Consider the following 25,544-nt stretch of genomic DNA (forward strand, 5'->3'; position numbering starts at 1 on the left):
TCGTACGAGCTCTTTTTGAAAGTTAAACGGTTTGTGTACACACTGTTTATACTAGGCTGTAAACTCAGATAATTCATCAGGCATCATGTATTGTGGACCAAAATACTCTATTGACGGCATACTCCCTATGTAATTTTGGTTATCAGCTGTGTTAAAAAAATGTGGGAAATAACCTTTGGTACCGTCAAACCCCATCGCCTTTGGTAACTTGCTAAGCCGCATGGGTAAAAAATTTAAAGAGTCGATAAATCTTATCTTCAAATCTTTTACCGTGATGCACATTAGCGTGACCGATCTATGTATTTTGACATGACATTCATATACGTCTCAACAACTTCTTTAACAATGTCTTGTTTACATTTACTACCGTGGCTCACACCTTTAATGTGTTTTAACAAATATCCGGCTTTTACGCCCATGTTCTCAACATCTTCCCATATCTTACCCAACAACGCGTAAAATTGTATTTCAACGTCTTGGCCTAATTGTTCTGTATTTTGACTTCCATCAACTATGTCGGGCGCTCTTCCGTGCGCCGGTGCACACGCATCTGCCGATGCGTGTACCACGGCGGCCGTTGTAAAAATATTGGGCATTGATGTTACCCAATCAACCGTTGTAGTATTACCAGGAATTCCTGCAACGGCTGATAATACTTCATCAGAACTATTCTGCGGTTCTTGTGTCGTTGAGTCTACACCCGGTGTAATAAGCTCTTGCCCATTTATGTCATCAATATCTGAAATCACAGGATTACCAGCTATGTGTATTGTTTCTGTTTCAGAGCAATCCTGTGTATCAGGAAAAGTGATTACATCGGATTGCGATAATTGCTTAACATTACTTCTTGAGTCAACATTTGATAACACACCAATGCCTGCTATGTGTCTTGTTTCTGTTTCAGAGCAACCCTGTGTATCAGGAATTGTGATTACAGCTGATTGCGACAATTGCTTAACATTACTTCTTGAGAGACGCGATGCTCTCTTAACCTTTACAGTCTTTGTATTACCAGCGACATCCCGGTCTGCAGTGTTAAATGATGTGTGTTTTGATGTTACAGCACCATCGTTACTTACGCTTGATACAGTTTGTAACGCGATCCTTCTCCGTTGCGGCGTATCATTTTCGGAATACGACAATTTTCTTTTAAGATCGGTAAATGCTGAATTATGACTTCTCTCATTCGTTCTTGGTCGAGCCGGCCTTCGTTTGTTCGGGTTGATACAGCCGTTATGCACCCCCATAACCGATGACCTAGCATGCTCCTTTAGGCTGTTATGTACGATCGACGGCGTTGCGAATTGATGGTTCTCCGTTTCAGCGGCTGTTGTGCATTTTGCTGTTTACCCGCTTGTACTAGGCCTGTGTATTTCCGCGACTGTATCACGACCTCCTGGTATCGTAGGATCATATCATCTTGCTACAGCATCATCTGTAATACATATATTATAAAATAAATATAAACATTGATGCACGTAAATCAGCATTTAAATCACTGCATAACAATATACCATATAACAGTGTTTGATTACACACCTGCTGTTGCGAATTGATGGTTCTCCGTTTCAGCGGCGGTTGTGCGTTTTGTTGTTTTCCCGCTTGTACTAGGCCTGTGTATTTGCGCGACTGTATCACGACCTACTGCTTTATATTCCGATGCACGTAAATTAACATTTAAATTACTGCATAACAATATACCATATAACAGTGATTACACACCTGCTTTATATTCCGATGCACGTAAATTAACATTTAAATTACTGCATAACAATATACCATATAACCGTATTTGATTACACACCTGCTTTATATTCGAATGTTTGAGCCCGGCCCCCTGTCGAGTGGGGAAAAAACGGTCGCTCATCAACAGCATTGCCGGTCTGTATAGCTGTGTTGTGACAATATTCAGGTTTGTTCAATATGTCTCGCAGAATACTGTCAGCCGTCGCATCATCCATTTTTGTGGAATCTTTAGCCGGTGAAAAAATTAAAAATAATTATTACATACGGTATAAAATTAGAATAACATGTAAAAGAGTTGTAATATTGAGAATATAAAGTGTGTACAGGTGACAACAAATCAGCACAACGGTACAAGGTTTATTTTTAATTCTTTAGCCGGTGGGGGGGAAAAAAATTACAGGCGTTTAACATCATTTATTTTTAATTTATTTTAAAATATAAATCTTTTTCATTATTATTTTATTATTATTATTATTATTATTATTATAATAAGCTATTACATGTTACTCACAGGCAGGAGCCAATTCCAAAATATTAGTAAAATCTGGTATGATTCTGAAATCTGAACCAAACGGACTTTCTCCAACATCATCGAAATTCTCTGTTTGTGGTATCTGTCATTTAATTGTGAGAAATAAAAATGAGAAATACATTTTTTAATTACTTATCAACGTTGTATCCAGACTGTTGTACGTTCATACTATTTAAACTTTTAAAAATAAGTAAAAATGAACAAATTGTAGACCTTGGCTATAATTTCGTACTATTTAAACTTTTAAAAATAAATAAAAACGTGCCAATGGTATTTATAGACTTAGCTTACCATGGTTCATTTGATAACTTGGCAAATCATCATCTTCGGATCCGGATGTGCACATGTCATTATCTTTGTTGTTGATGTTCTGCATTGTCTGTCGCTGAACCAATAATGAAAATGAGATACGATTAATATCAGTGCTCTATTAAACGATGCACACATTAAATGTGTTTGCTTTAAAATATAACGTTTGTATAATATGAGACAGCCTATAACATCTGTCTTCAAACGATTTACATGAAATAATACAGTGCCGGTGCATTCCCAAAATGCGCCGCTAGATGGCACTATTACCACATATTTAAACATCCTTCAGTGAGTCACAATTATACCTAATTCACAGCCATATTTGTAAAATAAAAAATATAACATTTGTATAATATGAGACAGCCTATTGCATCTGCACTGCCTCCCTGCAACACAAGCATTAGTGCCATAATGATGATAATAATAATAATAATAATTTTAACCCCATCACAGCCCAAGCATTAGATTCATAATAATAATAATAATAATAATAATTTTGCATCCTCACAGCCCAAGCATTAGATCCATAATATATATATATATATATATATATATAAATGTATTTCCAAAATGCGCCGCTAGATGGCACTATTACCACATATTTAATCTGCATCCCTGCAACACAATCATTAGAGCAATAATGATAATAATAATAATAATAATTTTAACCCCTCACAGCCCAAATTAGAGCCATAATGATGATAATAATAATAATAATAATAATTTTAACCCCTCACAGCCCAAGCATTAGATACATAATGATAATAATAATAATAATAATAATAATAATAATAATTTTAACCCCTCACAGCCCAAGCATTAGATACATAATGATGATAATAATAATAACAGTTACCATGATGCCTTTGCGTGTGTATAGCGATGTAACTTCAGTTGAAATTCCTTCTCAGAGCTGTGTCCCACTTCAGAGCTGTGTCCCATTCTTATAGTCATGGATGTGCGCCAAATGGCCCCCACCAACCTGTGGTATGCCGTCCCACATTTCCAAGATGCTGGGGCGGGGGTTTTTAAACATATAAACTTTGGGTGTATAATTTAGTAATTGTGATAATTATTTTCAGTTACAATGAAAATATAATCTGTTAGCGGGTTCTTAAACGTTGTACTCCGCACTTCAAAAATATACCAAATACTTATATATATATATATATATATATATATATATATCTTTTTTATTTAAAAGCACTGCTTAAAATTAAGATGTGATTTTGAGTCAATACATAGACCTGTAGGTGGTGCTAATGTTCTTTTGCAGAGATTAACACGTTGTGTACATTAATAACCAGATGTTTTGTTACAAGCATGGCTAGGATTTTTTAAACATATAAACTTTGGGTGTATAATTTAGTAATTGTGATAATTCTTTTCAGTTACAATGAAAATATAATCTGTTAGCGGGTTCTTAAACGTTGTACTCAGCACATCAAAAATATACCAAATACTTATAATTTACACAGCACCCCAACTTCTTATGTCATGTATTCCCAACATTCATGTTGCTGATTCTATTTAAACTATTGTGCTTTTAAATAAAAAGATATATATATCTTTTTATTTAAAAGCACGATAGTTTAAAATTAAGATGTCATTTTGAGTCAATACATAGACCTGTAGGTGGTGCTAATGTTCTTTTGCAGAGATTAACTCATTGTGTACATTAATAATTATAAACAGATGCTTTTGTTACAAGCATGGTAGTCCGTAGATCTAAGGCTTTTGAAATTGTGCTGTCATGGGTAGTCCGTAGATCTAAGGATTTTGAAATTGTGCTGTCATCATTAATCATGCATGGTCATTAAAATCAATATGCTTTTTAAATCAGTGCCATGTGTGATGCTTCCGTGCATCTAAGAAAATGGACACGGTCATTAGTCATTATGCTTTTTAAACCTGTACCATGTGTGACATAGTGTGATTTTTAAATAGTACCATTTGTGTCATGCAGGAAGTTTCAATTGCTGGAATATGTGAACTATAACACGCTGTAAAATTTTGTTAACAAAAGTGTACAGACTGGTAAAGTCAAAATAGTTGATTTTTTCATCACAAGCTGATTTATGATACAGCTGTATGGCGTATTCTGCGACTGGTGTTACGTGACACTCTTTTCAAAGCCATTATCTTTTAATACGGTTTAATATCGAACTCTATAAATTTTATATTAAATTTTATATAAAAGCGATATCAAACACTATCATTTAATATTAAAGGAGGCGTTACCCAGGAGAAAGGGGTGGAGCAACTGTCACTTTGACAGAAAGGTGGTCTTTCTCTACTATCCTGCCCTCAGATATTATGTTATGTACTGTGTAGTACAGTAGTAGAACACATATTTAACACATCAATTGAATGCACAAACAGTATGTTAAAAGTACAAATATTATTTCGGTTTGACAAAAATCCCTACATGGATTGGATGAAGTTCATGTTTCCTCCTGCCTAACTGGAATACAAAGCTTTTACAAGTCAAAATTCTAGGGGTGGTATGAATTTGGGGATATTTATTTTGAGGCTTTTTTGACTCAGAACAGAGGGACCACCACAAATCTCAGCAGATATCCCATAGCTTTCTACAAGGACTGCCAGAATGGCCAATGTACAAAATTTGCCCCCAATGACTAACACCATAGTAGCTTATAGGGTACACTTCCATATTATTCTTTGAATATCTCTCCGGCAGCCTATGCATCCACAGCACAAAGGCTGTGTTTGCACTGTAGGCAAGCCATGTCTATACCTTGCAATACGGTGATAACATACTGTAAGCTAACATTTTACTATTTACTTCTCACCGAGATGTACTTCTATTAGAACCACTGTCCCTGAAAATAAATTTGATACCTTGGGTTAATATACGTCCAAGAAATGTAGTTGTTTCTGTGCCTGCAGAAATACCTTTTATAGACACTTCTATGAACCTACAGTACAAGCATTTATTTGGTTTTGAATCAGTTGCAATCCTAGTGGCGCGCAGACGTCCTAGAGTAACATCACAGAATTTTGGAAAGTAACTGTGGCACTACAACTGCCATCACGATATGCATCTACTCATTAGATGTACAAATCTTATCTGTCTATTCGCTGTAACATCCGTAGCAGGCCTGCAGCAAGGTTGGAGCAGCTACTGGGTGACCCCAACAAGCTAATATTTCATCAGAAGGTAACACAAATTGGAGTTTGAAGTAGGAAGGGGCAGTCCGGACCGGCGAAGGGCTGCATAGTAGTCTGCTACCTAAAAAATAAACTTAAACATTGTTAGTCCCCAAGATGCTAGGTATTGCTGTATCTTCCAAACTAAAGCTCACAGGTACCATATTGTATTGGCAAATATGTATATTTTGGACAGTAGATTTAGTAAAAACCACTTTTAATGTAGAAATGTATTTTAACGTATGTTCTTTGTTATTTACACAATAACTTTATTACCCTATAAATTTGCAGTAAGTAATATACATAAATGGTTAAGTACAGATGGGTCCATGTTTGTCTTGACCTTTAATAGGATTAACTGAGACTGGGCAGTCGGACTTAATCCCCTGCTGTAATGACTTAATCCCCTGCTGTATTGTTCTCTGTATTGTATTGCAGCTGAGAACCATAGATGAAGGGTTTATGTTAATAAACCATGTTGTGCCTAGGCGCAGCAAACTAGCAAAGATAACTGTGGACCCATCTGTATGATTTTCTGGCACTCAGGATGCCAGCCGTCAGTATACCGACAACGGCATCCCGGCCGTCAGTATGCCGGCAGTGGGACGAGCGCCAAGTGTCCCCTAGCTGGCTTGCCACGCTGTGGGCTCAGTGGCTCGTTGCGCTCACCACAGGTTCTATTCCCACTCTATGGGTGTCATAAACACCCACGAGTGGGAATAGACCCTGAGCGCCGTTATTCTGGCTGTCAGCATTGCCAGCTGTCGGGATTTTGGTGTTGGTATCCTTTCCGCCAGGATCCCACCAGCCAGCAAATTAACTGTATCCCTACATAAACATAACTGTCATAGTATTCACTAAATATCAAGAAAAGTCCTGTGATATTTGTTTAGATTGCTGAGTTCTATCTTGTAATCTGTTTTATTTGTTTTACAGGATAGTTGATGACTCTGCTGCTTCTTTAATTTCTTCTAAACCTGTGAGTAGTTTATTTCACAACTGGCCCAAGTCCCCACAGCCTACTCCAAAACACCCTAAAAGTGTGGATTTTGACATCCGTCCCACATTGAGAAGAGCACCAAGCCCCTCAGCCTTGCCAACGGAGCACAAAATAAGTCCAACTCCACGTCCATCTTCTCTACCCATCTTGCCTTCTGCCCCTGTTTACACGGGGGTCTATGACCTAAGAGGCTCTCCCACAGCTGGAGGAGATGCATTCCCTGGCTTTCAAACGGGCAGTCGGTCCTTATCGCCAACACATTTCATTCTACCCCCTACAGAAAAACCATTTGCCACTAAGCCCATTCACTTCTGGACAAAATATGATGTGGCTGATTGGTTGGACTATTTAAACCTTGGTGAGCACCGAGAACATTTCTTAGACAATGAGATTGATGGCAGCCATTTACCATCCCTAACCAAGGAGGATTACATTGACCTGGGAGTAACCAGAGTTGGCCATCGAATGAACATTGACCGAGCTCTGAAATTCTTCTTGGAGAGGTGATTTCAAGTCATTTGAGTCATAGTTTCTACATCTCGGCATCCATCACTGCAAACCTAAAAAGGTTTGGTACAAGGTCCCAAGAGAGGAGTGTTTGAATGTACTTTACTTTGAGTAAAAATGAAAAGCAAAACGAGAAAAATCTTAAAAACTATTATTGAATATATACTTACATATATATATATATATATGTATCTATAAATACACAGATAGATATATATATATATATATATATATATATACGTAACAAAAAAAATGCACAGAATTTTCATGAAATGATTGATTCACCAGCTGCTTATTTTACTATTTGGGGGCAATGAAGGCTTTTATCTTGAGCCATGAGGTACACTCGGTAGCTGAAGGCACCGATGGATAAGGAAATCACTCTAGCACTGCAGTGTTCCATTTTCACTGTGCCCCACACTTTCTGTTTCTTACTTTGCTGTCAATCTAGAATGTAGTTGCATAGGCAGAAAGTGAAACGCGTCTGCTGAAAAGAATACTCATACTTTTGTTTGAGGGGAGAATAGGACAACAAGACATTGAGGCATAAGCAGAGTCTTCCCTTAAATTGTGGTTGCAACATCCATAGTCTGTCATAAAAATGGTTGTGTACAAATTTCTAGCCTAACTGTATATCAGGAGATAAGCTGCCAAAGTAGCTTTTGTTTTCTTTGAGTATAATTGCCATCTAATCACTGTATGCTGGTATGAGGACAAGGAACATTGCTTTTAAAAATGTTATATAGATTGGCAACCAGTGTTTAGATTTTGTCAAAGTGCTTAGGGGTAATAGCACTACAGTTTAAAAAACAGAGTACTAGTTAACCCTTAACTTAGGCAATTATCATCCATTTTTGTAAGCACTATCATTCTAGCAGCATTTTTACAAGTGTCGCCAAAATTGAACCACTTATTTAATGAAATTCAGCATTTTCACTGTCATTTAAAATTGCAAGTGTAACTTTTCTGATATTGACATGGATTATGAGGCATTTTCGATCTGTATGTTCAACGAACATATTTACCTTTATGATAAAGAGGTAGGAGTTAAAGAGGCAACTGTTGATTTCCAAATCACACTGGACCTTTTGAGTCAAGGTCTTGTTGGCCATGTTGGATTAAACTGTACCCATCACCCACATGGTGATGGCAGCCATTTTATGACCTAAACCAAGATTGATGAACTAGGAACTAGTGGTATCACTGATGTATGATGGAAAGTATTATGAAATCATAGGCATAACAGAATGCATTTGGCTTCTCAAAATATCAACACTATGAAGTTTACTTTTTCTCACCGGCCCTAACAGTGTGTAGTTTGTATATTCTCCACATACTTGCGTGGGTTTCCTCCGGGTACTCCGGTTTCCCCCCACAATCCCAAAATATTCTTGTAGGTTAATTGGCTCCCAACAAAATGTAACCCTAGTGAGTAAGTTTATGGGCAGACTAGATGGGACAAGTGGTTCTTGTCTGCCATCTATGTTTCCTCCTGGTACCTGCATTTCATTTATATTGGTTCAGCATACAAAATGGCTGTCCTCACTGCATGCAGATGAAGGGTAGATTTTAAATACTAAGAAGCCTCTGAATTTCTGGTAACTGTCATGAAGGACATGTTGAGGGGAATCTGTGATGAACATTATGCTTATTAAGTAATAGATGGGGATGGTCAGCCTTGCTCCTGCTTCAATCACAACCTTCAATGGTCACTTCTATGCTTGTAATAGGCAGTCCACTCTCTCCTGCTCTTTAGCCAAAGCCGAAAGACCACTGTGCTTTTGTGACTGAGATCCTGATTACTTTAGTCTCAGACACAATACTTACTTTTATTTTGTCTCATAATTATTAGATTTTTTTCTTTTTAAGGACTGTGGGCAGACTCATTGTGGTCAAGCTTAATGTCTAGTGGTAGTAGCCTCATGTTATCTGTGAGAAACAGGATACTTGAGATAATCTGTCGATATCTGAGATTTATAGCCTTATTTTATATTTATTTTTATTTATAACTTATATATGCATGTGTGACTCACAGGAGACAATACAGCTGAGCTGGATTTCTCCAGAACATGACATTTTAATAGTATTTTTTTTTTTAGACATGCTGATAGTAGTCAAGAGCATATGTATCTAGTGGGCAAAAGCAATTATCTGCTAAAATGTTGGATCTTTAAGGTACGATGATTACAAGTTCTCACTAGAAAACATCTGCCGGAAACTGCAAGGACCGCAGTGTAAGCATGTTGATAATTATCTTCAGGAGCTGAGGAATGATTTCAGAGTCTGGCACTGGAATCAAAATGTTTTTCTGATCCATTTATGTCTATCTTACAATAAGCAGAGCCATGAAACTGTATGGCAAACTCTGTATCAGTGGTTACCAAACTTTGTTGAATCACGGCACCATAGATTATCAGCAATTTTTCCATGGCACCCCCAGGCCAAATGTTTCATTAAGTAAATTGTGCTTACCAGTCCCCCCCTAGGATCAGTTATTATGCTTATTACGCTTCTCTTATCCATATAGTTTATGAGCGGCAGCCACCAGCACTGGTTTTGTCTTACACGTTGACCAAAAATTCATTTTTACTTTGTAATGGACCACCAGCCTTTGGCACCCTGAAAGTGATCTGCAGGACCCCAGAGTGCCACTGCACCCAGTTTGGGAACCAGTGCTCTATATGAAAAATATATAATAAGATAAGTGACTTTCCAACTTTTGATCAGTCACCAAAGCTGATCAATCTCCTAAAAACCATTTGTGAAAACTCCCCACAGTATCCATCTCAGTACATCCAGAGGCCTAGAGGATGCAGACATGAGTCCAGCTTCTCTAATTTCACAGGTTCAGGTATTTGTATGGTGTAAAGTGTTTGCCTCCTTAGTAGTGGAAAACAAAAGGAGGAAAGTTTAACTTTTCAGATTCCCTCGGTCATTCAAGATGTCAGGGATATGATTCATATTGGCACTTTATAGCTATCAAACTGCGCTGCTCCTTCTTTCACCAACAGCCCATTATCCTTTCTTAAGGGCTCAGAATTTTAACACTTTCTATTTTTATCTCTCTTCTCATTGCCAATAGGGTAGAACATATTGATGTTACCGAAAAATATATTCTTTATATACACACACACACACACACACACACACACACACACACACACACACACACACTCTCTAAGACTGTCTTCCAGATGATTGAGGGCATCACATTCTTGTTTCTTTATAGAATTTTTTTTTTAATTTGTATAAAAATACAAGAAATCATTTACATAGGCTATAGTATTTGGCAAAAATGTACACTTATAGTATCTCTCAAAATGAGGGGAAAAAATCTACATGTGAAACCTCTTTAAAAAAAAATTAATAAAAATAGTTATTTAACATTTTGCACACCCTCTGCAGCATGTCAGGAAATGGAGCCATGTGCTAGCGATTAGCATTTATTTTTGTAATGATCATCACTGACAAACTGTATAAAACTGAGCAAGTAAATGCATTGCGCTTTGTTAGGTTATTTTCATTGGCTTTGTCCCGGTGCAGCTGATGAGACGGAGAACAGTTGCAGTTGTGAGATACACACAGCTTGGTCATGTGAGGGCTTGAGCTGGCCACAAATAATGACTGGACACACATGTTTAAATATGTCTGCTTAGCCCAATTGCTGAAATGCCAGATCTGTGAGCAATATTGCCCTTTACGCGATTACCAAAATGTACAGATCCAGGTATTCAGTTGCCAGACAAAGTAGCTACATCAAATTGTGTATTTGGCTGGTACGCATTGCCAATTCAAATCTAATGTACCAGTATGCTAGATTCAGTTTTGACCTGGCATGATGTTTGAACAATTTGGTCAACAGTGACTAGATTGACCAACCTTATCTACTCGTGTGGTCACCCTTAAATTAGCAGAAACTTAAGTCTCTTTGGCAAATAAGGTGGCTCTGTGCGCATATAATTGAGGTTATAGTTCTTCTACAAGTAAAGAAAAATACAGTTTTGTATATGCAGTAGTTTACGTCAATATACATTTAGATCTTTTCTTTTTTTCTTTTGAATTATGTTACCAAATACATGTTATTTTTTATATGAAAAAGTTGTGTCCTCCTACAGAAAGTTGCATTAGTTTCTTTGAAACATCAAATAAGTATTTGTCTAGACATTCACGTTTTAAATACAGTTGTGTTTCACGTTATCTCTGCTAAAAGGACAGTGCAGAAGGCTGTGCCATGTTTATCAGCGTGGTCTTTGTGGTATTCAAACACATTTTGGCATAGACGTTCATTGTCCTTTGGGCTTCACTATTTGCCAAGTGGATTTCTTGCACTATACATTGCAGGAAACCTCCTCTGGACTACCCCTGTGAGCCACATAGTAAGTATTTCTGGAACAAAATGCACAGATAGTTATTTTCTTGTTAAACATGAACTTCTGTGTATAGTGAACAGTGTTGGACTGGGGCATGAAGAGACCACCGGGAGAATGTAGTGGTATGGGCCTATGTTTAGGGATGTGGCCAGTATCCAGAAGGGGTGTGGCCTGCCACCACCACATTGGTTTTCCTAACCATTAGAGAGTGCATGGTTTGGTCCCCTTGATAAATACATATAGTTAATACTGCTAGTGCATACATGACAATGTACCAGATTAGTAACAGCAATGTACTGTAGAAAATAGACCATAGTCCTGTGCACTATAAGGTAACATATGTATATAAATACACAGTCTGGAACCTGATCCCTAGGGGAAGAGGTGGGCCCACCGGGGGTTTCTCCTGTACCCATGTGGGCTAGTCCAACACTAATAGTGAAAGTGTTTTGCACCTAGAACTGGAGTCACCCTTTGAGTGTTCTCTGCTTGGAGGAAATGTTATAGCAGATACCGGAATCGTAGTTGGTAACGATGGAGTCCTAATACTAAAACATAAATAGGAAAACTGGAGGTATTGTCCATAGCAACCAATCATATTCTAGCTATCATTTTGTAGAATGCACTAGATAAATTATAGCTACATTCTAATTGGTCACTATGGGCAACACCTTCACTCTTCCATATTAGAAGTTTTAATAAATCTCCCTCTAAGCGGTTATAATGAGGCCCAACAGAAGAATGAGTTGGTGAAATGAGACAACTCAGCTATACTACTTATCACAAAAGGAGTCAGTTCATTAACGATTAGAGTATTTACAAAGGGTTACTGATCCTACAGTGTAAGTCATGTCAAGAATGCATAGTCATTGTTTAATGAATAGAAATTGATATCAATGCCAGATTCAGTCTCTATGCTCCTGCTCTATTTTGCACGCAGCAGGAGCTGTTGGGGAAGGGATGTGTGCCTCGGCTCCCACTGTGCATGTCGGAGACGGGGTCGACTATAGTAAATATTATATAGATATTTAAACCATTAACTCCTACTTAATTAGTTACTGTATGGCAAACTCCTGGAACCCTTACATGCTTAGTTTATTACTACAATTTATCAATTAATTTTTTTTTAAGCTCTACATACATTAAAGCTGAAACAGTCTTGTTAGATCAATAGAGTAGAGGTTTATTTTCATATCCCGTGGGGCCCTCTTACTACTAACAGGACTGATACCTTCATTTGATTCTAAATTTTATTTGAATTCCTCACTTTGTTATATACATGACAGAGCTATATGAAATACTTAAAGGGAAAGTGTGGTGGGGCTTTAAAGGTACCATTACATGTTGCTATTTTAATGGGCAGTTAGGTAAGTTTAGACCTGATTGGCCACAAAATGCAGCATGCATAGGGTATCAGATGTGAACCAAGACAACTGGTAAATTAAGTCTGACCATAAATGTCTTTGCTAATCGTGCCTTCCATTGTCCGGCCAGAATGGTTGGACCACACATTTGGCCATAAATGTATGTATAAGTGTACGATCAGTTAGGATAGAAATCTGGATGCTAGAGGTCACTCTGTGTATGAGCACCTTAATTACCATGTTGTTTACAAGGATGTCATTTGATGGACTGGATGGATGTTATCAGAGAGTAATAACACACTAAATATTTAATGACAGTACAGTATACATCTGCTTGTAAAAATAGCTATTATCATCATCATCATCATCATCATCAATATCAGAGCGCATTTTCACCAGCCCTATATTCAGTGCAAAATATCCATCTGACATCATATGGATCTTTGTTTACACTCATCTCTGAGAAGCCCGGAATTCCATCTACATGCCAACCGACCACTTACCCTACATGAGAGTGGCCAGTACCCATCAACTGACACCCACCCAGCCGCAAGTAGAGACACATGACTCTGGTTTACCATAGTAGCTCAAAGTTGTGTATGCAAGCTCCAACGCTTGCACAGTTGCTAGGAATCAGGACACCCGTCCACAACTTGGATTTGAGTGAGACTCTGAATGAGGCTTTCTGTTTTCTTAATTTCTTTAAATTCTTTATTCTTTATATCACCAGTATAGACAAAAACAATCACAATGAGTTATAGAAGCAAGCCAGTATTACAAGGAAAATTAATACAACAGCAGACAAAATGTGTAGGCAGAACGAAAAACAGTACATAACAGGGATATGGGAAAAAGGGTAATAACAGGGATACAAGGGGGAACAGGACTACAGGAAGAGAATAAATACCATACTGAACATTAGATGTGGTGGAGTGAATATTAGGGAAAAAAAGATGTCACGTAAGAAAGAGGGAGAAAGACGAGAGGTGAGAGCAAATAGCAATCAGGAAACGTCTGAGGAGAAGCAGGTAAAGCATGTTGTCTCATCGTGCATAGGTCAGACGGAGGCGGTGGGTGCAATAGGCAGAGATGGATACAGCTGAGTAAACATGTGGTCACTGTCATGGAGAAAATAATAGATTTCCATCTCCGCTATATGCCAGATTTGTGATTTGGGGGGCAGGGAGGGACAGAGGAAGGTTTTTTTTTCCAGTTGCGAGCTATTAGACTTTTAGCAGCGACTAGAATATGTGACAACAATTTGGTGGAAGGAGGGTAACTTAGAAGAAAGATCCACGCATCTTTTGGTATTCATTTTTTTAAGTCATGAAGCAAAACATTTTTACTCATCTCTTACTGTGTCTTTTATGCTCAGTGGATACTTTGGGAAAAAATTGTTGCACACTTAGGGAGTGTATGCTGTTCCTTTTGACTCTGGAGTTTTCTCACCTTGTAGGGGTATCAGTTCTATGTTGACAAACCTGGGAGCTTGTATTAAGCCACTTTCTCTGTTACAGCCAGGGCTGGACTTGCCATCTGGCATTTCTAGCAAATGCCAGAAGGGGCGATGGTTGGATGGGCCAGTCCGGGAACGCAGAGAGTGGGGTGGCTGAGCTGTGAAACCTCTTGCGTCTTTGCTAGTTAAAATGCCCACCCTCCTGCCCATTTATCTGTGGCCGGTATTCAAATAGTTGGGGTGTGCCGCCAGGCCAGGCCCCCCTGACTCGTGGGACACTTCCTCAGCCATGGCCATGCCCCCTTGTCCTACAGGGACATGCCAGGGCTGCTCCATGGCCTCAGTTCATCCCTGGTTTCAGCAACAGATAGTCCTACTGTCTAGTACTGTGGCTGGTTTAATCATTTGCCATGGATGTCAAATGTCCTATTTTTTTTTACAGTGCTGGTCCGGTTTCTCATACTGGACCAGTGCGGAAAATGCAGTTGGTAGGAGCGATTGTTACGTCTGCTTAGCATGAGGACATATATGTAATAAAATGAATATGCTCTTTGAGAAATAGGTGAAATATTTTAATTGGGCTTTACTGTAAGTCCAGAAATATTTTGAATGCCAGCTAAAGATAGAAAAGTAATACTCCATGATAAAATACAAAATTGCTTAAATCAGTTATTTTATGTGGAAAACAATAATATCATCTACACTGATAAATGGATCCCTAAATCTGTAAATAAAGTGCACATAACTAAATTTTGCTGTAAATTAGATGTTTACTCACATATATATCATTATTAATATTTATTTACCTAAATTCTTTGTAGTTTATAATAGTGTACTGTACATAATTTTGTTGTAACAAAAAAAAAAACATTTTCCAAGGGATTAGATGGGTTATTCAGTTGGCTGTGAAAATGTGGTAATTTACCTCAAATACACTTTTTGCACCTATTGCGTAAAGAAATGGCTTTTCAACAGTTTTCGACATTTTTCAACCTATCCAATTGCAAGTGTGTTAAAATAGGATTCGCGCAATAATTCTTGCCAGCAAAACCAGAGAAAAATGTAGGTGAAAATGGGGAAACATAGGATAACAGTCTAGAAGTGTATTAGTAGTCATAATAAAAGTATTTGGGATATTTAAATTGGGTCAAATGGCTGTTATATGCAGTTTTCAAAAAAGGGAAAAAATGTTAGAAAGCATGTGTTTTTCAGCAAAATAAGTGCACATATTAAATTAGGGGTACATAAAAATGGGTATACAGTAAGTATATATTTGGTTGTAAGCCAAGAAACACTTGTCTCACTCATAAAGCACTCCAATATACCCATGCCATACCTTGTACCCCAATTTCCATTATTTTGGCCCTCTTCACCCCAAAAATGATGTATTTATTGGTCAAATAAAAATAATGAAACACTTCTAAGGGGTATATTCAATTAGGGTCGAAAACTGCCGTCTATCGAAAAGACGGCAGTTTTCGACTTTTTCAGGTCGAATCGTGATTCGACCTATTCAATCCCAGCTGTTTTTATTCGACAAGTCTGGGAATTCGACTTGACGAATAGTACGTGAATCGGCGGTATAGCTGCTGATTCACGTACTTTTGAGGGAAATCGGGCCAAATTTGACAGGATTTGGCCCCGTTTCCGACCATCTCAGTCCAACATAAAAAAAATGTTGGACTGAGATGAGGAACTGTGGAGGAGAGGGGGGAGAGTCGCGGGGAGACGGGGGAAAGCCGCGGGCAGCCAGACGGGGAGAGCTGCGGACAGCCAGATGGGGGGAGAGCAGTGCTGGAGGATTTCACAGCTGCTGCTCACAGCAGCGTCCACCCGGCTCTAGCAAGTGAGACCCCGCTTGCTGGAGCCGGGAGGACACTGCCGTGAGCTGCGGCTGTGATGCGGGGACGGGGAGCGGAGGGACGTGTGAGGCAGAGAGACAGGGGGGGAGACGCTGCTCTAGCGCTGCTCTCCCCAGTCTGCCCGCGGCTCTCCCCCGTCTAGCTCCTGCATCTCAATTCGACTTTTTTAAAAGTCGAATTGAGATGACATTGAATAACCCAAGTCGGATCCATTCCAACAAATGAATGTCGGAATGGATCTGACTTCAATTGAATATACCTATAAGTGCCTAATTAGTCATTGAGGAGGTGTCCAGGGATTCTAAATCAAATCCCAACATTTTTACCTAAAAATAGAGATTTTCACCAACTTTTCACCTGCTCAGAGGTGCTGAACAGAAATTTGCGATAAAACCTATGACGAATTATTGCTGGTGAATAATTGAATAGGTCCGTTTTTGCAAATTGCAATAAAAGCCAGTTTTTCTTGCGACAACAGGTTATCATTGCCAATTGAATATCCTGCTAAGTCACTTAAAAAAAATTAAAAAGTCTTTCTCAAATTAGTTATGAAATAACATTTTAAAATAGTAGTTTAAAACAATTGAGTTTGTTCACTTAAAGTATATGACAAATTATATATATCTCTTATGTGCATGGGCCATTTATTTATTTTAGAATTGTAAATTTAAAAGAATGAAACCCAGTAATGTATCCTTAGTTAAATATAATAAATTTGCTATAAAATAAATTGCAGATAACCTACAGTATTTAAGCCTAAATCAATGGATAATTTTAAATGGCTTTATTTTATTGGTTTTGTAATGAAAGATTGAAGACTGTGCTGTTTTTCATTACTTTTTTGTTTTGCTGTTATGAAAAATACAGAATGTTGCTGATGGGAATTTTAAAACACTCCTTTATATTTAACCACATTTCTTAGAATTAATCATGTAACAGTGACTCAACTGTCAATTATATCTAGAAAACATTTTTTTTTCAAGATGAATACACTTGCTTGTCTCAGTCTTAGCCCCTGACCATAAAAGTGGGTATCTGCTGCAGATCCACAGACAGAAAACAAGACACCTTTTGCCAAATGTAGGTGTTGCCAACAAACAATACTTAGGGAACAAGGTCATATAATAATATCATAGCATTCATTTATTATCAGCTAAATCTAGCTTTGTAAATCTGAACAAAATTGCAAAAAAGATATATCTTATTTTTTAAAATGCCGCAATAATGTATAAATACTATCTGTAAAACGATGTAGTGCATGCTTTTAAACTAACATAATATACAAGTTATCGACTTTAATATCTGTCAGATGTTATATGACAGTTAATACTTGAAACAATGTTAATTAATAACCGACGTGTGTGGTAGAGCCCACAACTCACCGATAAAAGAAAATTCCTTTGTTTGGAGCACTCTTTTTTAATTAATATATATGTATCTGATGATGAAATGTTCAATCTAAATTAAAACATAACCTTTATTTAACAAATTTAGACTAAAATATATGGGGGGTAGTACAACTCAAATAATATATAAGCAATTCCCCAGAAAAATAGTGTTGGACATAAAATTTGTCCTTGTGGCAAAAAATTATTTTTATTTTTTTTTAACAAAATCATAGATAATCATAAATAATATCTATATATACATATATATTAATTAAAAAAGAGTGCTCCAAACAAAGGAATTTTCTTTTATCGGTGAGTTGTGGGCTCTACCACACACGTCGGTTATTTGTGTACTTGTTACATTATTCCTGGAGCACCTCCAACATAACGGATAGCTATCCATTGGGGTCTATTTTGTACTAGTTGGTTTTTTTCTGAATAATCTCTAATATTGTAGTCTGGTGCGGGATAATTGTTAGTTTTTCAACAATGTTCATTATTAAGATAAGTATAAACAAATCCTAAAGCATATCAAATAATTAATAATTATTTATTAATTTTGTATGAAATAAATCAAAATCAGAAAAATTAAAACAGCGTAAAAATTTAAACTTGAAAGACAAATTTGTGTTTAGAGACTGGTGTGACATTTCAGAATTGAATAGCTTTTTTGTATTGTGCTTTTTTTTCCCAATACAGTACTTACTGTACATTTATTTTTTACTTGTTTCATTTTTAAGCAATGGGGAGTTTGTTTCCATTTAACTGAGTTTTATGATAACTGTAATCTGCAGTCACTAATCATTCATATTATTTTAGTAAATGTAACTATGATAAGTGATGAAAGCAGCTATTCTATCCATTTAAAAAATACTGTATGTGTGCATATTCCAAAAACTTAAATGCAGTAGTTTCATAATATTATTTGGATATTTACATTTTACATTAAAATGCTGTGTAACCCTTTCACTGAAAAGATCGTTCTAGGTGGCGGCAGCATGTTGTGTGACAGTTTAAATTGATACTAAATGGCACACTAGCCTGCCCCCCATCCCCCGCAGCCCTCTATCCCAATCCCAACGCCACCAAACAAGTCCATTTAATCCTGTTTCACTAATATAGGTGCACTATATTGGGAGTTGTTTAAACTTATTTTACTTTTTACAGTTTATTAGCTACCAATTATTATGTAAAGTAAAGTTTATTGCACATTGTTATTTCAGAGTTGGTTGTTATTTGCTATGAAAAACAATTTGGAGGCAGTGAAACTCAGGGGCATATTTATAAATTATCAGATTTTAGACCCAATAATTATAATTTCTTATCACGGCAATAACATTTTTAAGATTTCCCGCATTTGTTTAAAAAAAAAGAGACATGCATGTACAGGGGCATCTAATGTGTTAGAAGTGAACTAATCAATAATGCAATCACTTGTCTTCTAGTGTGCATGCATGGTCTACTGAGTGACCATGCATGTGCCAGTGGTCATTGCCAGGGAGGGACAGCAGATATCTCCAGGGCTTTACCGTACATCCATGGATATTTAATATTTGCAGGTACCACAGATGTTGTTGATAAATATGTCAATAACAGTAACTCTATAGGAAATTTTGCAAAAAAATCCCATAAATTTCCTACATTTCCTGAAGTCCCCAATTATGTGCCAGGATTTTAAATCACTCCTAGTTTCAGACCTGCCAAAATTTCTCATTTAATAATTGGGCCATTATAGACCACACCCACTCATCCGTCTAATCCTAATAAACTATACGTATTGCTTTGCACCTCTTTATGACACCACACACAGTGGAAATCTGGATTGTTGGCATAAACATAAGTCTCCATGTCATTGCTTTAGTAAATGTATCCTTTTATTAAATGCTTGCCAAATAGAAGGTATAAACTTGCAACCTTCTTAGAAATACAGTTAGAAAACAAATATTTAAAACATTTGTGCCAATATGTTTTATATAAACATGTAATTATACCTCCCAACAGTTCCTTAATTTGCAGGACTGTCCTAGTGCAATGACCCCATATGAGGCATACAGTAGCCTCATGATAACACGAGTTTAGTTTGGCCGGTCCTGTGTATGAGATTTGCTTACGCATGGGCATTATTTGGGTAGAATGGGGGATGGGCTTTATTTTTGCTCTGTTTTATTTTCCACTGCATGTTTAAAAATATTTTTTTGGAGACTATGCTACCCTCTACTTTTAACACTGTGTACTGATGAAATAATCTGACTATTTAAAAGGTTATAGAACACTTGGTGCAAACACTGAAGATGTACAGTTAAGAGGTTAGGTTTTACTCTGTGAATAATCAAACATTTTGCTTTAAATTCCTTGAGGCCTATTGTTTTTACTGTGAGAATGCATCAATAATCTGGAACATTTGAATATGCTGTATAGTTGTTTTTTTATACTGTAGTGGTTAAAGATGTCTATGGATGAGTAGACTATGTCCTCCGCACTTCAGGGCAGGTAAAATATGGGCACTAAAGTTTTAAATATTTACATTTAGATATTATTTTTATAATGTACTATAAATTAGTACATATATATTATAGGTGTAATGCTATACATTAGAGTGACATTTGTTATTTTAGCCACATTGCATCTGCAGCAAAATTAATTTGTGACTATTTGATATTTATCAGAGCTCAAGAAGTGTTCATCGTTGATTGGACAAGTTTTTTCCTCATTTTGTGCTCCAGTCAGTGTGTCGATACAGCTTGCCCTGCTGAGATATGTATGAGGACTAATTTCATCATTTGGTTAGACAATCTACAAGCGGTATCCTACTAAGGGGGCATTGCTATAGCTTCATAATTGAGATATCCCATTGTTGCTTGTACATTTTTACTGCTTCTTATATCTTTTTTAAAGGCATTGGAGTGGGGTAGGTCTGCAAATTTTATTCACACATGCTACGTGTGACTTTATTTTTGATATATATACACAATACGTTTTGCACTTGAAAGCATGTACTGAGGACTGACCTTAATGCGAAGACAGTACGGAGGCAAATTGGGCTTAAAGGGTTCTCCACCTCAAGGCAAATTTTATGTATTCTTTGTACATGTCCCATGCAACTTTTACTAAATACATTGCACTAGCATTCCGGGCCTCTTACAAAATTGTCACCAAAGCCTTTATATGATTTAGGCAGAGCTGGGGGGTTTTCATACCCTGTCCTGTGCTTTGGATACAATAACTATTGTATACTCAGAGCAGTTATGTGTTAAACCCAAGGGCAACAGATGCAAACAACTCTGCCTACATGGTTAAAAAGCACAGAAAGACGCTTAAAATATGAAGAAATGTATAGAGTAAAAATTGCAGAAGGGCATGTATTAAACAATAAATCAAGGTCTTCCCAAGGGTGAAAACCCTTTTTAAGGATTTATTGGTTTTAAGGGCCTGCACAACCGAAATAATTGTACCTATGCCCTTGCATGTGTAGTTTGTTTTCATTTCAAGTGAACATCTTTAAGGCTTTTGGGCAGTACACGTGGACAAAAATATCTAAGGTTTACACTGATTCTTTAGGCAAATGTAATAATTGCACCTCACATGTAACTATAGTTTGAACCCTGCCCAAATGTTTTATTGTATCCATCCGTGGAGCGGAGGCACTAATGGGATTTGGGGGAGATAAGTGCTCTGGCTGGGGTGGGGGTGGGAACCCTGGCTGCTGTCTGTGGGCACCGGCTGTCAAGGCGGCACAGCATTTAAAAAGGTAAAAAGGGCATTAGTATCCCCACACACTTGACCACATCCCCTTGTACCAGGGCTCAATACATCTCCCAACGGCTCTGCTGTGGAGTGAATCCCTATAAACTCCTTTGTGACTGTGTAGATGTGAAATGCATTACTAGGCAAGCCCAGAGCATAAAAGTAGTATGTTTGGACCTTACATGAAGATGGCAAAAATAAAATCTTTCAGGATAGCAGTATATAACCTCTCAAATCAGTTGCCATGTACTGCAGCTGTGACAGTTGGTCAAGCAGACATGACCCTACCAAGAGTGGATGGCTTGATACATCCACAGAGTGTCACACATTTGTCTTACTCTAAAGACTGTACATAAAGAGAGTTAGGTCCATGGTGGAATTTCTTCCTTGATTTTGTAAGGCTTTTCAAAACCTATACAACTACAAAGGAGCCAAGTCTTGTTGCCTTGTGTCCAGCTAATACCTCAGTGTATGAGAGCATTGCATATCTACTTGAGTGTAATGATGGTTCTCGGGGCCTCCATTGCCAAAAAAACAAATCTCTTTGTTTTTTTTCTTCTGTGGTTCAATGTATAGATCATCTTCTAGTTCACCTCTGTCGGCCCCATATCTTAGCAAAAAGAGCAACATAAGAGCATGGTGTAATTAAACACTATTTTTATACAGATTTAAAAAAAAATCCAAATGACTACTTAGACTATTGGGATATTTTATAATCTTTAATCTATTGTATGTAACGGGTATTTAAAATTGGTCCTCCTGTGATTTATATGGGTTTAGCTTCCCAGAGTGGCATGCTGTCCTTATAGACCAATATAGAAAAATATCTAATGATAATTATATATTGATATGCATTTCCTATACAGGCAGTTATTAAGAGTCATTACTGAAAAAAAAGTATAAACTGCTGCTTTTTTGTGCTTAAATCGGTAGTTTGTCTTCAAAATACAACCCTTACATTAACACACCTGATGGGAGGCACCTCTTCGTGAATCTTGTTCAAAGAGGGTCCAGAGTTTTCAGACCTGTGTATGAGGGTTCTATTCATTTTAAAGCCATATCTGCCAAGAATTGACTTCTATATTTTTAAAGAAAATAGGAATTTGAGAATGCAGGTGAATACACATTTAATTTACTGGACTGTTCTCTTCTCATTAACACGCCTTGACCGACTGTTTTTTCATCATTCTTAACAGTGATTGTTGGGATGGTTGGCGGAAGACAGTGGAGCAGGCATGAAATGTTTTTTTTTCCCACAGAACAGGAGTGGGCGGGTGGATTAACCATATATAGATATATATATTATCAAAAAGGCGGGTGGGTAGAGCCCCTGTGTGTCTGCAAAAGAATGTTGATTATAAATGCATAAGGGGTGGGAATTGGGGAATGAATGTAAGTCCTCTGCAGTTGGTGAGGAAAGACGTATCTGCTGCTGGGAAGGGCTATTGAGTATAACTCATATATTCCCAGGGAAAGTTGGTAAGTAGCATTCGTCTACTCCCGGGTATGGCCGCACTGGGTGCCTGTGTTCTCTGATTGTAATAAAAAAAATATGTGCCAAACATTTTGTGTCTTGATTTATTTGACGTGTTTGGTTTGAGAGATCTCAGAAAACAACACAAAAAATTTACACATTAAGAAATATCTCATAGGTATTCTCAATTAATTTGCCCCATTCTTACGTGTGTATCATGCCTCAAACGTTTCCTCATACAGTATCTGTCTGACCTCTGTTACACAAAGGTTGGCATGGCCCCCATAACACAGGTCAAATATGTGACCTTGGTAAGTGACCTTGGTGTTAGCTGTGGTCCATCCTCCTGATCTTGTCCTATAGGTTTATTCAAATAGTCTGAAAGATCTGTTTTTTTTTTTATTGCAATTCTATATTTCTGTAATTTGCTCTTTATGTCCAATGTAACTAAACAGAATGTAATTTTATAATAATATATTATACCACTTATTTGCAATGACAAAATCACTAATAGCAACATTTACCTGTCAGTAGGTTAACAATTATTTCTGTTCAATAATCCCCTATTCTCCTCCACAAGCCCTCCTGTTAATCTTTCTGTTTTGTTGCAGTTTTCTCTTACACAAAAGCTTTGAGACACTTACCTAATGACAAGGGTTGGGTATGACATAATTAAGGGTGGATAGAACATCATTGGGCTTACAGTCTGTTCCCAAAGTGCTGAAAATATGACAGCAGACATAAAGGCTGAAGGTGCAGGAAAGTGTATATGTCCGTGGGCATCCGGGCTCCAGTTTTCAGCTACCTCAGTCTATCTGCATTCTACTTACACCGTGGATGAATAGAACCATGGAGATTCTTAAATGATATGGTACATGAGGGTTAGTAAAGTCACTTTTGAAGCTGTGAAGGTGGCAAAAATGAAATGATGAATGTCAATGGCTAATTCATAGCTTGCAAAAGTTTTAGTCTGTACAGACAATACATAAATCATAGAGATGAATGAATTACAATGGTATGGTTAATGTAGGGATCCCCGATGCACAGGAGAAGCCAAGAGAAAAAAATATGAGGTGCCAGTGGAACATCATAAGATGTTCAATGCTTGGAACAGTCTTTCTTAATGTTGCCTTTACTGTATTCAGAACATGTGTCTCAACTGTGTGTAAGCGACAAGCGCACATTCATGAAAAAAAAACCTAAAAATATTCAAAGAAGAAATAAAAGGTCTTTTATGAATGTGAAAAATACACCCACATGTATGTGCTCTTGTCTGGCATGTGCCTAGTTTTGACGCATGGATGTGCGTGACTTCATACAGGTAACTGTTGGGGTTACACCTCTAATGGGCGGGACTAGATGGAAAGTAAAGTTTCTAGTGAATTGCATGCTAGATGACTCAATTTGCCCTGAATTATGCAGACAGGCAAAAACTACAAATCATTATGTGGGATAAGAAATTAAGAATAGAGAGTCAAAAGGCTGAGATTGTACATGTATGGGACATGCTTTGGTTAACGATCAACTTGATAAAAGGACTTTATTGTGTGTTCTCAGGGGTACTTGCAGGTAATTAGTAGAAATCCTATTTTTACAAGTGGATGGCTGACAAATGGCTTTGAGTCTAGTAGAAAGACCAATTTTGGCAAGTTAGTCACCACAAGAAGATGAGAGACATCTCGGCAATTCTGCCAGAGAAGCGCAACCACACCCCAAAGATCATGTGGCCTTAAAGAGGGTCCTGGCGTTCACAATGGAGAGTGGTCATGCCCCCACAAATGTAGCCATGCTCATTCCCAAGTGAAAGGGTAAGTAATATTTACTGAAAGCCCTGCCATGTGCTCAGATACCAGTTATGGCACAAAACATGTCATAAAATTGTTTAGTCTTGAGGATAAATACAAGCAAATGGGTGTAATGATAACTGTGGGTGTGATTTGTTTAATGTGGGTGTGGTTATATATAGTCAATGAAATATATGAAAAAATATGTGAAAGTGTTATAATCAAATATAACAGTCCCATCTGTATAACATTCAATGCAGAGAGACCATTATAACAACCTTTATACAATGGAGACAGGCCTCTGGTAACTAAAGTACAATACAGACACCATTATAGTCACCTGTGTACCACAGGAGTGAAACTAGCCTATCAACCGAGACAAAGTTTATCACAGCGCCATCCTGTCCCAGTGGATAGTAGTCAACCTCTACCTGTATGACCATCATATACTACAGACAGCATCAGTGACTGCCATATACTATAGACAGCATCAGTGACTGCCATATACTACAAACAACATCAGTGATCACTATATACTACAGACAGCATCAGTGACCACCATATACTACAGACAGCATCAGTGACTACCATATACTACAGACAGCATCAATGAACACCATATACTACATACAGCATTAGTGATCACCATATAATAGACAATATCAGTGACTGCCATATACTACAGACAGCATTAGTGATCACCATATACTACAGACAGCATCAGTGCCCACCATATACTACAGACAGCATAAGTAACCACCAAATGCTACAGACAGCATTAGTGACCACCATATAATAGACAGCATCAGTGACTGCAATATACTACAGACAGCA

General features: G+C 37.5%; 1 protein-coding gene across 3 annotated transcripts in view; it reads left to right on the top strand.

Annotated features, from left to right (window-relative positions):
- SHANK1 (SH3 and multiple ankyrin repeat domains 1) overlaps positions 1–17,690 on the top strand; it is a 994,257-nt gene extending 976,567 nt beyond the window's left edge. For 2 of the 3 annotated variants that reach the window (XM_063942588.1, XM_063942586.1), the window contains one exon: positions 6,698–17,690. In XM_063942588.1, coding sequence (XP_063798658.1) covers positions 6,698–7,268 — 571 coding nt within the window. In that variant the 3' untranslated portion in view covers positions 7,269–17,690. The remainder of the gene's footprint in view (positions 1–6,697) is intronic. The other variant, XM_063942587.1, reaches the window with a different exon arrangement.
- Positions 17,691–25,544: the final 7,854 nt, after the last annotated feature.

The sequence above is a fragment of the Pseudophryne corroboree genome, chromosome 10, assembly GCF_028390025.1.
Source record: "Pseudophryne corroboree isolate aPseCor3 chromosome 10, aPseCor3.hap2, whole genome shotgun sequence".
NCBI lineage: Eukaryota > Metazoa > Chordata > Amphibia > Anura > Myobatrachidae > Pseudophryne > Pseudophryne corroboree.